At 50.0% G+C, this 15,893-nt stretch overlaps 1 protein-coding gene across 21 annotated transcripts in view; it reads left to right on the plus strand.

The window, feature by feature from the left end:
- The window catches only part of Nlrc3 (NLR family, CARD domain containing 3), a 36,952-nt gene that overhangs the window by 10,799 nt on the left and 10,260 nt on the right, over nucleotides 1-15,893 (plus strand). For 11 of the 21 annotated variants that reach the window (XR_015630276.1, XR_015630274.1, XR_015630273.1 and 8 more), the window contains 11 exon segments: nucleotides 545-691; nucleotides 1,457-1,650; nucleotides 1,757-3,503; nucleotides 4,545-4,631; nucleotides 7,507-7,590; nucleotides 9,016-9,099; nucleotides 10,627-10,710; nucleotides 13,767-13,850; nucleotides 14,410-14,493; nucleotides 15,016-15,099; nucleotides 15,500-15,583. Coding sequence is in view for 15 of the 21 variants with exons in the window: in XM_087570137.1 (XP_087426263.1) it covers nucleotides 630-691; nucleotides 1,457-1,650; nucleotides 1,757-3,503; nucleotides 4,545-4,631; nucleotides 7,507-7,590; nucleotides 9,016-9,099; nucleotides 10,627-10,710; nucleotides 13,767-13,850; nucleotides 14,410-14,493; nucleotides 15,016-15,099; nucleotides 15,500-15,583 (2,678 nt within the window). In the remaining 6 variants the exon portion in view is untranslated. 21 annotated transcript variants of the gene reach the window in all.

Consider the following 15,893-nt stretch of genomic DNA (forward strand, 5'->3'; position numbering starts at 1 on the left):
TAGATGAGGAAAAAAATGTAGGGTTTTACTAGTGAAGCTATAAAAAGATCTGTGTATTAGCACAGATCCAAACATGCACCAGGCGTTGGCCCTGATCCCACCCCCGCCCCCCAACTCTCCACTTTGGAAAACTGCAAAAGCAAAAGCCAGAGGATCTTACAGGAGTGTGGAGAGTGGAACCAACCTCTGCCAGCCTTACATTCCCAGGTTAGTCCATCCTCTGCCAGCCTTACATTCCCAGGTTAGTCCAGCTCATTGGCCTTAAACATAAACACGGTACGTTAATGGTATCGACTCTCCAGCATGGCTATGGGTGGAATGGCCGTCCTTCTTACTGATGAATGTTAAACTGACACCAATAAGTTCAAAACCAGGAGTCTGTGACAGCCCCTCTTCAGCTAATCACCGAGAACCTGGGGCAGCCAGCACTGGCCAGATCGTTGGCAGTTAAGATAACCATTCCCAGGTCATCTTAAGCAGGGCCGCTGCCAGCATTGGACTGTGTTCTCTGCTTACCCCATCTCCCGTGTGCTTTCTTGTCTAGAACTATAAACTATGGGCGACTGGTATCTGCCTAAGAGTCCCCAAGGGACTGCTGTGGCCCCTGTACCCAGTGAGGAGGAACATCAATGGGACAGGCCGCAGGAGAGCTTCAAACAAGCAGCCGGCTGTGGCGAAGGAGTGTGAGCAGGTGGGACATGGCATGCGCTTTACCTCTTGCCGGCCCCGTATCTCTGTGCTCAGCAGTGAATGGTGCTTCCTGTAGGCCCAAAGCCCCCCAGCTTCAGGAAGGCCAGCCAAGCCAAGAGAAGAAGCTATACTGCTGCTCTGAGAGCTTCCCCCTTACCCTCGTTCTTTCATTTCCTTTTTTAAAAAATTAAAATACTCCTTTTTAGAGCAGTTTTAGGCTGGCTTACAGAGTGGTGATTGGGTACGGAGTTCCCACACACTGTTGCCTGCCCGGCGTACTCCCCATGCGGGGCTGCATTTGTTACAGTGAAGACCCTCAGGCTCTTAGCTTAGCTGACACAACATAACTGCACAAGTCCAGTCGACTCTAGGGTCCCCACTTGCATAGTGCAGTGGCACCCACCCACCCACCAATACAGTGTCACACAGAGCACAGGGTGTTTGTTTCCCCACCCTGGTCACCCCCTGACCTTACCACAGTCCCCTTCCACTCTCTGCCTTTCCCAGGGTGCTCATTGGATCGACTCATACACTGCTCCCTTCCCACACTGCTTACGTCACTCCTCCCAACAGTGTCGCCATTGCCAGGTCACAAATAAGGAAACCTAGTTGTAGTGAGGTGACACAGCCTGCCTGGGGTCACCCAGCTTGCAGGTGTTAGAGCTAGAGTCCAAGTCCTTTTCATTCGGCCCCTGCCTCTTTATTTTCCCTGGCCAGGAAACAGCAGAGGGTTCCCCAGGGTACAGTCTTGGCTCTGTCTTCACAGCTTCTGGCTGCAAACACAAGACTCCATGAGGAAGCAAGAGGTGTGGACAGACAGAGAGACATGCTGGGCCAAGAATGCTGGCTCCCCAGCTGAGCAGGTGAAAACTCTTGTGGATCTGTTGGCTGGGAAGGGCAGTCAGCTGCTACTGGCCTGTAACAAAATGCCAGATTCCCCAGTGGGATCTCAAAGCAATGGTAAGTCTTCCATGGAGGACGAGGGAGGCAGTCGGGGAAGTGCCTGAAACCTCTCACCTTGTCCTGTGCACCTCTCACTTTGCACCTTACCTCTTTTGTCCTGCAGAGTCAAGGCTACAAAAGCACTGTGAGGCTCTGTTGAGCAGGGTGGGAAATGACCCAGAACTGGGCAGTCCCTCACACCAACTGGCCAGCCTCATTCTGGTAGAGGGTCTGACAGACCTACAGCTGAAGGAGCATGACTTCACACAGGTGGAGGCCGCACGTGGGGTCTGGCGCCCTGGCAGAGCCATCACCCTGGATAGGCTCTTTTTACCTCTGTCTCGGGTGTCTATCCCACCTCGGGTGTCTGTCACCATTGGAGTGGCTGGCGTGGGCAAGACCACGCTAGTGAGGCATTTTGTTCGTTGCTGGGCCAGAGGACAAGTGGGCAAGGGCTTCTCATGGGTTCTGCCCTTGACCTTTCGCGATCTGAATACCTATGAGAAACTGTCTGCAGACAAACTCATCTACTCCATCTTCTCAAACGCTGGGGAAGCTGGGGCGGTGACAGCTCCAGATAGAGCCCTCCTGGTCCTGGATGGCTTGGATGAGTGTAAGACACCCCTGGAATTCTCCAATACCGTGGCCTGCACAGACCCAAAGAAGGAGATCCAGGTAGACCACCTGATCACTAACATTATCCGAGGCAACCTCTTTCCAGAAATTTCTGTCTGGATCACCTCCCGGCCCAGTGCTGCTGGTCAGATCCCCGGGGGCCTAGTGGACCGGATGACCGAGATTCGGGGTCTTACTGAGGAAGAGATCAAGGTGTGTCTGGAGCAGATGTTTCCTGAGGACCAGAACCTCTTAGGCCAGGTCCTGAGTCAAGTTCAGGCCAACAGAGGTCTGTATCTGATGTGCACCATACCAGCCTTTTGCAGGCTCACGGGGCTGGCCTTGGGTCACTTGTACCGCACCAGGCTGGCTGTCCAAGATGCAGAGCTGCCGTTGCCTCAGACCCTGTGTGAGCTCTACTCCTGGTACTTTAGGATGGCTCTTGGTGGGGAGGGGCAGGATAAAGGAAAGGTAAGCCCTAGGATCGAGCAGGTAATGCAGGGCGCTCGCAAAATGGTGGGGACACTGGGCCGCCTGGCCTTTCATGGGCTGGTCAAGAAGAAATACGTGTTTTATGAGCAAGACATGAAGGCGTTTGGAGTGGACCTCGCCTTGCTACAGAGCAGCCTGTGCAGCTGCCTCCTGCAGCGGGAAGAGACCCTGGCCTCCTCAGTAGCTTACTGCTTCACTCACCTGTCTCTGCAAGAATTCATGGCGGCTACATACTACTACAGTGCATCCAAGAGGGCCATCTTCGACCTCTTCACTGAGAGTGGCATGTCCTGGCCCAGGCTGGGCTTCCTCACCCACTTCAGATGTGCAGTGCAGCGGGCCACACAAGCCAAGGATGGGAGGCTAGATGTGTTCCTGCGCTTTCTCTCTGGCCTCTTGTCCCCAAGGGTCAATGCTCTGCTGGCCGGCTCCCTGCTGGCCCAAGGTGAGCACCAGAGCTACCGGAACCAGGTGGCTGAGGTCCTACAAGGCTTCCTCCATCCCGACACCGCAGTCTGCGCACGTGCCATCAACATCTTGTACTGCCTGAGTGAGCTGCGGCACACGGACCTGGCCCGCAGTGTGGAGGAGGCCATGCGGAGTGGGACCTTGGCTGGGATGACCAGTCCGCCACACCGCACTGCCCTGGCCTACCTCCTGCAGATGTCTGATATCTGCTCCTGGGAGGCCGACTTCTCCCTGTGCCTCAGCCAGCGTGTCCTCCAGAGCCTGCTGCCTCAGCTGCTCTATTGTCAGAGCCTCAGGTGGGTCTGGGGTCTGCGCAGGGAGTAAGGGCAAAGGAGAAAGACCTGGAGTGCGTCCTTGCTTCATCACGCCCCTTTCCCGGTAGCCTGCTGAGATTGCTAGAGTTCCACAGCTGGGCGCTAAACCATCGTAGCAACTGATCTAGTTCTAGAAGCCACAAGTCTGAGGTCAAGGCATGGGCAGTGCTCCCATGAAACCATGTCAGGAGGGCACATCCTGCTTCTGGAACACCTGTGGGCCAGCAATCTTTGCTGATCCCTACGTCCTCTGTCACATGACCATCTGCCCCAGTGTCCTGTCCACACCCAGCACTCATTTTTTCTATATGGCCATTATCACACTAGATTATAGGTCTGCCCTATGTCAGTGTGATGTCCTCTTAGCTATTACATCTGCGGTGAGCTTACATCCATGTAAAGCTATATTCTTGAGACAGCAAGGTTAGAATGTCAACATGGAAATACAACCTGACTGAGGAGACCCTCTGAGTCCAGGCATTGTGACTCAAACATGCAACCCCAGCAGTCAGGAGGCTGAGGTAGAAAGACTGCGGAGTTCTAGGACAGCCTGGGCTACACAGCAAGATTGTGTGTGTGTGTGTGTGTGTGTGTGCGCGCATGTGTAAAACAAAGACTGTGTGAGCCAGTCAGTGTTGACAGAAGTTTCACCCTCAATCACACTTGGAACCAATGTAGAGGAACAGATGTAGAAGGGTCAGTTAGGACCTGAGAGTCCTGAGAGTTGACATCCTCAGAAGTAAAGCTAGCCAACAGTGTTCCACACAGGTACATGGTGTACAGAGCTGCTGTGACAACACACTGCAAGTTGCCACCTAAGAGGAACAACACAGCTCCCAGGAACCACCTCAGGCTACCTCAGATTACCTTAGGTTACCCCACAGGGAAGTCTGGGCACCATGAGTGCGCGAGTCTATAGGTCGGAGCTGAAGCAGTAGGACTACAGTGGGGTTGAGAGGCGGTGGAGGTCTCGCCCTGCTCACAGGCTGCAGGACCACTCACTGTCACCGTTCCTCTGCCCAGGCTGGACAACAACCAGTTTCAGGACCCTGTGATGGAGTTGCTGGGCAGTGTGCTGAGTGGGAAGGACTGTCGCATTCAAAAGATCAGGTAACACAGCCCCCAGCGACCTACCTGCTGCATCGGCTTAGGGCATCTCATCCCTTTCTGTTCAGGTAACCAGTGGCACCCCAGGAACGGGTAGGTTTTAGTGTGTGGCTTAGAATGCAGTCTGCCCTTTTCTCCCCCTTTTTGGAAGTGCCAAGGGATGGGGTGCCCGGCCTGTGAGAAGAGGGGAGTGACCAGGGAAGGCTGGGACTCTGTCAAGTCCTCAGTACGCTGCCCTGGCTCCGGTATCAGTTTCTGGATGCTTCTCTCAATATTTACTCTCTGATAATATTCTGAGCACAGGATTACATCGTAGGCAAGACTTTAAAAGCTTAAGGCTTAACTTTTAATTTAAATACATTTTAAGTTGAAATTTTAAACATGTTCTTAGGCTTATGTGTATGAGTGTTTGGCCTGCTTGCTCTTTGTGTCCACAGGCGTCAGAAGACAGTGTCAGATCTCCTAGAACGGGGAGTTGAGGATGGTTGTGAGCCAGTGGGTGGATGCTGGGAATTGAACCCAGATCCTCTGCAAGAATAAATGCTCTCTCTTAGTAGCTGAACATTCTCTCCAGCCTCAAAATCTTTTTTCTTTTTTGACATGGGGTCTCTTGTAGTACCCTTTTGCCTCAAACTCACTATATAGGTAAGGTGATCTGAGCTTCAATCCTCCCGAGTGCTGGGGTTTCAGCGAGGTCCCATCAGACCCAGTCTGCACCACGCTGGGCGTGGAACCCAGGTGTCCTGCATGCCAGGCAAGCGCTTCACTTACTTGAGCTAATCCTCAGTCTGTTTTCAAAAACTTAAACCTAAAACGTTGTCTTTAGCTGGGTGTGATGTACATGTCTATGATCCCAGCACTCTCGAGGCTGAGGCAGGAGGATTGCCTGGACTACACACAGTGAGGTCCTATCTCAAATAAAATCAAGTCGCATTGCTTACATTGTAATCAGAGAAAAGTCTGTATGCTGACTTAAATGCTTGTGAAATGTCTACACTTTCAGACCTAAGCAACGCTTGGGCTCATGGATAGGTCAGTGTGGAGATGGTAGGAAGGTTCTGGAGAACTGCGGAGTAATTTAGAGAAGAGGCTTAGGGAGTGAGGCCGGGGCTGGCTGTGCCTTGTGAGTGAACAATGAAAATGTAACCTCTGGGAGAGAGATGGTCTTGACGGCTTCTCATGTCAGTGCTGTGACTTCCATAGGTAACTCTAGGCCCTCAGCACAGGACAAAATAGCCAACATTTAGTGCTGCTTAAAACGAGGCTCAGAAGTAACTCTGAAGACGGCCAGGCGTCTCTTCTTTGCTTATGCTTTTTCCTCAGTGACATGCGTTTACAACGTCCACGTCACTGCAGAGAAACACGTAAGGCTGCTTGTGAGATACTATTTTTACAGGATAAGTCCTGGGCCAACAAGAGTGCACTGGTCTTCAAACATTTTGATGGTGGAGGGCAGGGAAAGGAGGCCTTCTGTAGTCCAGGCTGGCCTTGAACTCAAGATCCCAACCCTCCAAGTTCTAGAATAGGTGTCTACTATTACACTTGGCTAGTATTCAAAGGTATGTATGTATGTATGTATGTATGTATGTATGTATGTATGTATGTATTTATTTTTGGTGTCACTATGCAGTCCTGGCTGGCCTAGAACTCACGTGTAAACCAGGCTAGCCCACAGAGACAGGTCTGCCTCTGCTCTCCTGGTGTTGGGGTTAAAGGTGGGCACACTATGCCTGGCTCAGATTTATTTTTAAGTGGTGGAGTTCATTGAAAAGCAGCGAATAAAATGCACAAAGTGGGAACTGTTGGCACTCGGGGAGCTTGGTCCCCTTAGCTTCCCTTCGCCTTCCTGGTGGCCTTAGTACCAGAATCTCAGACACTTTTGGAAGAGACTTGATGCAAACACTGCAGGGGGTGTCGTGGAGAGCTCTATCCTAGGCTGCTGCCCACAGAACTAAATGATTCTCAATTCCTGCCCCGCTTCTGACAGCGGACACGGGAAGCAAGCATCCACTGTGTGCCTCGGAACACCCTCCCAGGCACAGAAGGACGAACCTTTTTTAAACTTGAAAGTTAGTAATTCTGCCACGTGCCGTTTTGTCCTAGGGGAAGGCTAGTATCGATGGTCTGCTCAAACCAGGTTGTGCTAGTTTAAGGAAACTAGTTTGTGCTGGATTCTCAGCACTGTGCATTTTTCAGGAACTTCATAAATGGAGGATACCTGGAATTAGCCATGGCTTGGGGTATTTGAACCACAGAAACCTGCACCGGCATTCGATATTTTGTTTTTTCTTGAGGGCCACATGGACATTATGCCACTAGATAGGGTCAGCAAATATAATATCAGCAAATCCAGTATAAAACATTTTACTGCCTTTATTGCACCCCTCTTCCTCCCCCCCCCTCTCTCTCTCTCCCTCTCTCCCTCTCTCTGCTGTATAAATGACACACCACAGCACATATGTGGAGGTTAGAGGACAGCTGTAACAGTCAGTTTTATTTGAATTCTGGAGATCAAATTTAGGTTGTCAGGCTTGGTACCAAGTACTTTTACCCTCTCAGCCATCTTCCTGGCCTCAAATCCAAGACGTGTATCATTCAAACCCTTGTCTGCGCATTTGTAAAGGAAGTGTTATGCACGGTGTTAGACGGATCTCCTTTGGGCCCCTTTGTCAGGGTGAAGGCCACCTGGCCCACTCTGACTCTATCTTCCCAGGCTCAGGTCTTCCTGTCCCTGACTTTCTGCTCCACAGTCACCTTGCCTCTGCTTACATCCACGAGAGTGATGCTGGGAAAGCAAGGGTTAATCGCGAGCCTCATCAACAAAGAGAAGGCACTGGGTCACAAACCTGAAATAAGCACTCTCCCTCTTCTCCCGCAGCCTGGCTGAGAATCAGATTGGTAACAAAGGAGCCAGAGGTCTGGCCAGATCCCTCCTGGTCAACAGAAGCCTTGTCACACTAGAGTAAGTGGGACACTCAGGGCCCCTGGAGTAAGAATTTTAAGCTGTCTACGATAGATAACAAAATGTTCTATTTTACTGACAACAACGATGGACTGGGTGTTAGATGTATTTTATACTTTGTAAATTACAAAATGCCAATGGTTATGCTGAACTTATATTTGAGAGAACAGCTCTTTTTTTTTTTTTTTAAATTTGGCAGAAAGGGTGAAGCGTAGACTGTTGTCTCTATGCAGGTGAGGGCTGGCCCCGGGTGGGACAGGGCCTATGACTGGACGGTGAGGAAGTGGGGTGGGCATAGAGTTTTGGTAAGGGAAGAGAGGGGAGAACCAAGAGGAGGCAAAGAAGGACGATCCCAGATTCATGTGGCCTTAAACAGCCGCAGGTAGTTATGATGATTTCTTAAGGGATGGATTTCATAGGCCAATTGATCTTATCTAGGTGGGCGGTTTATGTCATTATCAATTGGCTGTGAGTTTATTGTGTAGACGTTTTGTGGGGTTTGAACTTACTGATATAAATCTGATTGCTAAAAAAGAAAAGAATTTTAAGCTGTTTTAAACTGTCTCCCATCTATGGCATATCTTGAATTTTCTCCATCCTTTCTCCCACTCCCACACTCAGCCCATTTAGAGCAGTCAGTGGCTGAGCTCTTGCAGACCAGGTGTCTGAAGGACAGCCGAGAAAGTGAAAGTCACTGACATCTCTTGAACTTCCTTTCACCAAACACTTGATTTCTGACCCTGACCTGGAATCGTCTTTGTCATCCCCACACTTAGCTTACTAGACCGTCACATCCTGTTCCTTTCTCTCATCATGGGGGGGCCACTTTGGGGAACGAACACACACACACACACACACACACACACACACACACACACACACACACACACACCATGGGCTTTTCTCCCCACACCGAAGTTCCTGAAATAACGACGCTGAGACTTATTATTTAGGAATAATTACCTAGGCCACAAGCTTGGGCTCATTCTCTGACTATCTCACAACTTAATTAGCCTGTTTATTCTATTCTAACTCCTGCCACAGTACCTACAACTGTCTCTTTCGGCATTCCGGGTAAAGCTTTCTGTACCTAACTCTATCCCAGAATTCCTCTCTCTCTGCTGGAATCCCCTGCCTGTTTCCTGCCTCAGGCAATAAACCAATGACTTTTTTATTGACGGGTGATGCTTCCACACAGCGCACAAGAGATGCTCTCTACAGGATCTCTCTCGCTCTCACATGAACGCACGCACGCACACACACACACACACACACGCACGCCCATACATGATCTCTGCCATGGTTTCATCAGATGTGAAATCCTTAGTCCCAGTTCATTCCCTTTATGATTACAGACGTAACATGTCAGTGCCATGTTTACCGCTCTTCCCACCTCAGCAGTCTTTCCCCGTCTTGCTTCTACAGCCTTCGGAGTAACAGCATTGGACCACAGGGGGCTAAGGCTCTGGCAGACGCTCTGAAGATAAACAGAACTCTCACTTCTCTAAGGTAGGCGGCCCCGCTCCTAAAGTGGGAGGCGATTGAAAATGGAGGCTTTGGGATGTCAGCAAGCGTCGGTTCCAGATTCTCCCAATTCTGTGTGCTGTTGTAAGTCCCCAAGGTTTCTTAGGGCAACAAAAAGCCTGCCTTCCAGAAGATGGCATTGGGTATGGTTTGCTATGTGGCTTTTAGGAGCCTGTGGATATCTGTTTACTTGAGGGTATGTATACTACTCTTCTGTTTTCTTTTGTTTTGCTATTTATTCAAAGGAAAATTTTGTTGTTATTGTCTTAAGACAGGTCTGGCTAGGTAGCCTTGGCTGGCCTGGAACTTGCTATGTAGGCCAGTTACAGTTTCACCTGCCTCGGCCTTCCAAGTGATGGAATTAAAGGTGTGCACTACCCCACCCAGCACCAGGAAAAATTTTTGTTTGGTTTGGTTTTTTAGACAGGGTTTCCCTGTGTAGCCCTGACTGTCCTGGAACTCACTCTGTAGACCAGGCTGGCCTTGAACGCAGAGATCCACTTGTCTCTGCCTCTCAAGTGCTGGGGTTAAAGGTGTGTGCCACCAATGCCTGGCAAAGTTGTTTTTATTTTTATTGAAATTTAATTCTATGCAATTTCATCATTTTGAAGTATACAGTTCATTGGCATTTTGTGCATTTGCAATGTTGTGCGACCACTACTTCTGTCTAGTTTCAAAATGTTTTCGACTATATTTCGAAATGTTTTCGAAAATATTTGTTTTCTTTTTCCTTTTCTCCCAGCCCTTAGCAAGTTTTCTACTGATTTATTGGTTCTGGGCATTTCATATAAATAGAGTTATACAATAAGAGCTCTGTGCCTGTCTTCCTCAACTAGCATAATGTTTTCAAGGTTCGTCAGTATTATAGCGTATTGATACTTTCTTGCATTTTGTAGCTGAATACTATTCTACCACATGGGTGGAGCGGTCTGCTTCTCCATTCCTGTGTGGATAGACATTCAGAGTGTCTTTTTTTTCACACTCCTATTCAGCTTCTAGACCATTACGAGTAATACTGCCTGCAACATTTGTGTAGACGTATTCGCGTACCTGTCTTTAATTCTTTGGGGAATATACCTAGAAATGGAATTGGTAGGGCACATGCCAAGTCTCAGTTAAGAACTGCCAGAGTGTATTCCACCAGGCCTGAGCCTACTGACATTCTCCTCAGCAGCGTGAGGCTTCCATTTTACCACATCTCCACTGCTGTTTGGGTGCTGTGGCTCATGGTTGTAACAGGAACTACAGACGACCTCATCTTAATTGATGTTGATGGCATGGGCACTTTGTTTCTGGTTGGTGGGCAGCTACTTAAGAGACTCCACACAGGGCTAATGGTCTTTCCTGGCTGATGGACTGTGAGAAGGTCACATCATCACTGGTAAATCTTTTCACAGTCAATTGCTTCCTGTCTTGGGCCTCTAAGGCAGGTATCCCCACTGGAGTATGAGTCTAGGCCACTGCCAGGTGTCTCTTGTTCTACTGCTAACTTACTCCTTCTTGCCTCTGTAGCCTTCAAAGCAACGTGATCAAGGATGATGGTGTCATGTACATGGCTGAGGCCCTGGTCTCCAACCAGATCATCTCTACGCTACAGTGAGTGGACGTAACTCTCACTGCTCCCCCTCCCTTCTGCTGGCCTCTGCCTTGCTCCTGACAGAGAGAGCAGACGACCACCCGGAGGCTTCCCGACCTACCCATACAGTCCCTGACCTACCCATACAGTCCCTGACCTACCCATACAGTCTCTGACCTACCCATACAGTCCCTGACTTACCCATGCAGTCCCTGACCTACCCATACAGTCCCCCACTTACCCATACAGTTCCTGACCTACCCATACAGTCCCCGACCTACCCATACAGTCCCCGACCTACCCATACAGTCCCCTCCCCGACCTACCCATACAGTCCCTGACTTACCCATACAGTCCCTGACTTACCCATACAGTCCCCGACCTACCCATACAGTCCCTGACTTACCCATACAGTCCCTGACCTACCCATACAGTCTCTGACCTACCCACACAGTCCCCAACCTACCCATACAGTCCCCGACCTACCCATACAGTCCCCGACCTACCCATACAGTCCCTGACTTACCCATACAGTCCCTGACTTACCCATACAGTCCCTGACCTACCCATACAGTCCCTGACTTACCCATATAGTCCCTGACATACCCATACAGTCCCTGACCTACCCATACAGTCCCTGACCTACCCATACAGTCCCTGAAAAGCATGGTGTTACCTGCTTTTGCAGAGAATAGGTGTAGCTTTGGTTTTTCAAAACCTACTTTTAATAAGGGTTCTCAAGTGCTTTAACCTCCCTTCTGGCCCTCTACCCACCAGAGGTAGTGGAAAAGGAAGGTTATTAGGATATGGGGGAAGTGGACCTGTTTAGAAATTGTTCTTTGCAAAAAAGGAGGAGGAGGAGGAAGAGGAGGAGGAGGAAAAGGAAGAGGAGGAGGAAGAAGAAGAGGAGGAGGAAGAGGAGGAAGATAAGAAAGAAAAAAGAAAGAAGAAAAAAAGAAATAAAAAAAGAAATTGTTCTTTCGAGCAAATCCTATCTACATTGTCAGGAATCAGCAGTTGAGTTCACAGGATTCAGCAGTGCAGCTTGATCCACTTGCAAATACGTCACAATAAATCAGCAGTCCGTAGTGTCAGGATAGCAGGCATGAATCAGCAGTGTTGGCACAGTCCAGCAGAAACAGCCAGGCCTCTGCAGAATCAGCATGAGTCAGCAGGAGCTACCAAGACTGCCAGGGACGCCAGGAGTTCTGGGCCGTGCCTCTCTCCACAAAGCGAAGATCAGCGAAGAGGAGAGACCAAGAAGTGTTGCAAAGCTAGCTATGGGAGCCCCTGTCGCTGTCCATTGAGTCCTATCTATGCTCCCTTCGAACATCACAAGTTCTCCGTGGGTCTTGCTTCACCACAGGTCTTGCCTCAGCACATGAGTCTGTCTTAGCAAAACTCCACTTGAGTCTGTATCAGTTGGCATCACTCTGCCAATCGGTCAGAGTCCGAGGACACAGCAAGAAGCTGCCAGGACGTCACCAGAAGGTTTTTGTGCATTTCTTTCTATGGAATCAGAGGAGCTCAGCCACACAGTGTAAGGCGAACCAATACGTGCTTTTCATTAGTGAGGGGTCCTTTATGATGTCGTCCTTTCACGTGCTTGCTTTAGCAAAACACCATCCAACACAACTGACTTTCCAAAGAAACTGTAAGTTTCCACTTCAAATTGGTATGAAGAATTACTGAAAACAAAAAAACTCCTGCCAACCCCGAAAATCATCTCCACAGACGTGGGAAAAGAACACTGCACTCTTTTATTGAAAAGGCAGTGGGTCTGACTATAAAAGCAACATCGTGGACAACTGCCGGTGAGGTTGCAAAGGCAGCTCCCACCCTTCCATCAGCCCAGCAGAGGTGACTCCTTCCACTGTGAAGAGCTGGCAGCTTCACTTTTCAGCAACTTATCCTATGCTCAGCAGATAGGTGAGGAGAGGCCAGGTGCCCCTTAATTGCTTTTGCCTCAGGAACAAAACTGCTCCTGCCTTTGTGACGATCAGGAACTTCACCACGTGGAACCAGGTGCCCACCTAATTCTCCCAGTAGCAGGGAAAGAGGGCACTATCTTACCTGATGTTTATCTTGGAAAGGAAGGCCTCAAGACTCTTAGAGACCCCAGGAAGCCAGGCATGGTGGTGGATACCTTTAGTCCAGGACTCAGGAGACACAGGCAGGTAGATCTCTCTGAGTTCAAGGCCAGCCCAGGTTACATAGAGAGACCCTATCTTGAAAAACAAAGACTTCAAAACCCATACTCCTGGGCTGTGAAGCCAGAGGAGACTGTACTTGTAAGAAGACAGCGCACATCTCAAAGGGACAAAGTAAGGATTTACCATTCATGGTTTCAGGAAAATATTCTAGAAAAGGAAGATGCCTTTTCCTTTAAGAAAAGATGTGTGGGTTGGCGATTTAGCTCAGTGGTAGAGCGCTTGCCTAGCAAGCGCAAGGCTCTGGGTTCGGTCCCCAGCTCCGAAAAAAAGAAAAAAAAAAAGATGTGTGGGTATGTACAGGACAGGTGCAGTATTTTTTGTTTCATTTATTTAATGTGTGTATACGTGGAGTACACACGCACACACCGTGACAGGAGTGTAGAGGTTAGGGGACGACTTGCAGGAGTCAGTTTTCTCTTCCCAGCATGTGCATCCTAGAGAGTGAACATAGTTCTCCAGGCCTGGTGGCAAGCACCCTTGTTTGCCGAGCCATCTCATGGGCCCGAATCCTTCCATCATAAGGAGGGCATTCTAACTTTACGCAGGAGAGGTCCTTCCTCATCTGTCCTGTACCTCTTGCCAGGGAAGTTCCTTGAGGTGGGAGGCTGATGGGATTACATCCATCTTTCTAGCTGGCAGACTTGTGCATGGAAGTCTCTCATACGGGGGCTGTTGAGGACTCAGCCTCTTGCTCCCAGATGCACGTTCCCCTTCACTGTGCCAACCAGATCCTTTGTGTACACTGAGTAGAAATGGGGATGGCCCCCTACTTGTCCTTGATCTTGGACCTACAACCCAGACCGGCTTTGGCCTGGGTGTGACTGTGGCCGGCTTTGCTGACAAACCCTTCTCACCTCCCACAGGCTACAGAAGAACCTAATTGGGCCCAGAGGAGCCCAGCAGATGGCAGATGCCCTGAAGAAGAACAGGAGTCTGAGAGAACTCATGTGAGAAAGGCCAATAGGCCAAGCTGGTATTCCCAGCATCATGCAGGAGGCCGCCCTCCCTTCATATTTGTGGGTGGGGGTGGATGGTGGAATGGATGGTGGAATGGATGTTGGGATGCATGGGTGGATGGATGAAGGGGTGAGATGCAGGAGTGGTTGGTTGGATGGAGGAGTAGATGGATGCGTGGGTAGGTGGATGTATGAGTAGATGGATAGGTTGATGTCTAAATGGGTAGAAACAGGGATATACGAGGGTTTAGAGAAACTGATGGCTGGTTAGCTGGCTCAGCTGGATAGGCCTCAGACCCCACAGGCATCCTTTACTGCTCCCCTGTTCTCAGAAGGAAACATCATCTCTTGGCTATCTTCACACAGAGTCCCAGACGTAGCTCTAAGGGCGAACCCTTAGTTCTTTCCAAAGAGTTCCAAAAGGGGTCACCTGCAGTGACTACAGATGAGCACAACTGAGGCCGAGCTGCACTGGACACCCTTGAGATAGAGGTCGTCTCCCCTGAGCTCTGATGCCGAGGCGTGGCCCACCATCATTTGTCTCTTGCAGGTTTTCCAGTAATACCATTGGGGACAGAGGTGCCATGGCCCTGGCTGAGGCCCTGAAGGTGAACCAGGGCCTGGAGAACCTGGAGTGAGTCTGCCTGGGAACCACCCTTGCCTGAGCCCATTTCCATGAGAGAGCCCTACCAACCCTAGCCCCACCACTGTGCTGTTTCTGCCCCTCCATCCACCTTTTGCCCTATTCAGCCTACAGCTCTACTTCTCGGCAGTTTTTAGGATGATAAGGTCTAAATGCCTTGTCCTAAGTGAGCACCAGTGGCTGAAGTAAAGCTTTGGAAGGTAGGGTGGGGCTGGCTGCCACATTAGGATGGTTTTGCCACTTTACTTTCTCCGGAGTACGGCTAACATGTTTGCAGCCCCAGGTCAAGGCAGCTTAAACCTCAGGGCTTATCTCCCTAAGGAGATAAGGCAGGCTAAATCTCCCTGGCAGGAGCTAGAAAGTGGTGATGGGAGAGGAAGGAAGGATGAGGAGGACAGTTCTTAGGTCCCCAACTCCCTGTTGAACCCCATGGACATGGCTCAGGCTGGATCAGACAGCCCCCTCCAGGTCCCAGGACACCCACATCAACAGTACCTTGTCCTGTGTCTGCAGCCTACAGAGCAATGCCATCAGTAACACGGGAGTGGCAGTGCTGATGCGAGCCCTCTGCACTAACCAGACACTCTCCAGTCTCAAGTAAGCCTTGACCCCAGTCCCCGCAACCAGGATGCTGTCCCTTTAACAGGTGGGAATATAAGGCCTCTGGGACTTGGAGAGAAAACTGGAGAAATCTGTGGTTGGTACAGGCGTGGTTCTAGAACGTTCCTTTTCCTACTTGTCAGTTGTGGTACCAGTGGGTTGCTTCCGGAAGTGTAAGTCCTTCAGGTGCTATTTGCTCCTCCTAATTCAGACCCTGTGCTTTTCCTCCCATGTGCTCTACACTGTTGGTAGACCCGAGTAGGACTGAAACAGGTTCCTTCATATTTTGTCCCAGGAGGCCCAGGGCCTGTCTGTGGTTTCCTGGGGTGTGAAAAACCTAATCACCTGGGCTTGCTCTGTCAGAAGACTGAATGCTCAGAGTCTTATGTTTCCTCAGCTTAAGAGAAAACTCCATCAGCCCAGAGGGAGCCCAGGCCCTCGCTCAAGCTCTCTGCAGGAACACCACTCTGAAGCACTTGGAGTACGTGGTAGGGTCCGGAGGGATGGAGGACAAGGGGAGATGTGCTTCTTCACCTACCCAGCTCACCATTATGATGGGTTAGACCCTTGGCATGGTCACAGTTTACAATGTTGGACAAGGGCTTGATTTGGGAAGGGCCAGCAAGGAGATCTACTGGCAACCCTGATATAAGAACTCTCCAGCCTTACCCCTGGAGATACGCACATGGGAGAGGACCCTAAAGAGTTGGTATGGGACCATGCCAATAGGCAGTAAGTCCTATTTTTAGTCATGCGTGTCCTGGTTGCATAACCTGTACCCATACAGAGTA

The sequence above is a fragment of the Rattus norvegicus genome, chromosome 10 (assembly GCF_021556685.1).
Source record: "Rattus norvegicus strain SHRSP/BbbUtx chromosome 10, alternate assembly SHRSP_T2T, whole genome shotgun sequence".
Classification (NCBI taxonomy): domain Eukaryota; kingdom Metazoa; phylum Chordata; class Mammalia; order Rodentia; family Muridae; genus Rattus; species Rattus norvegicus.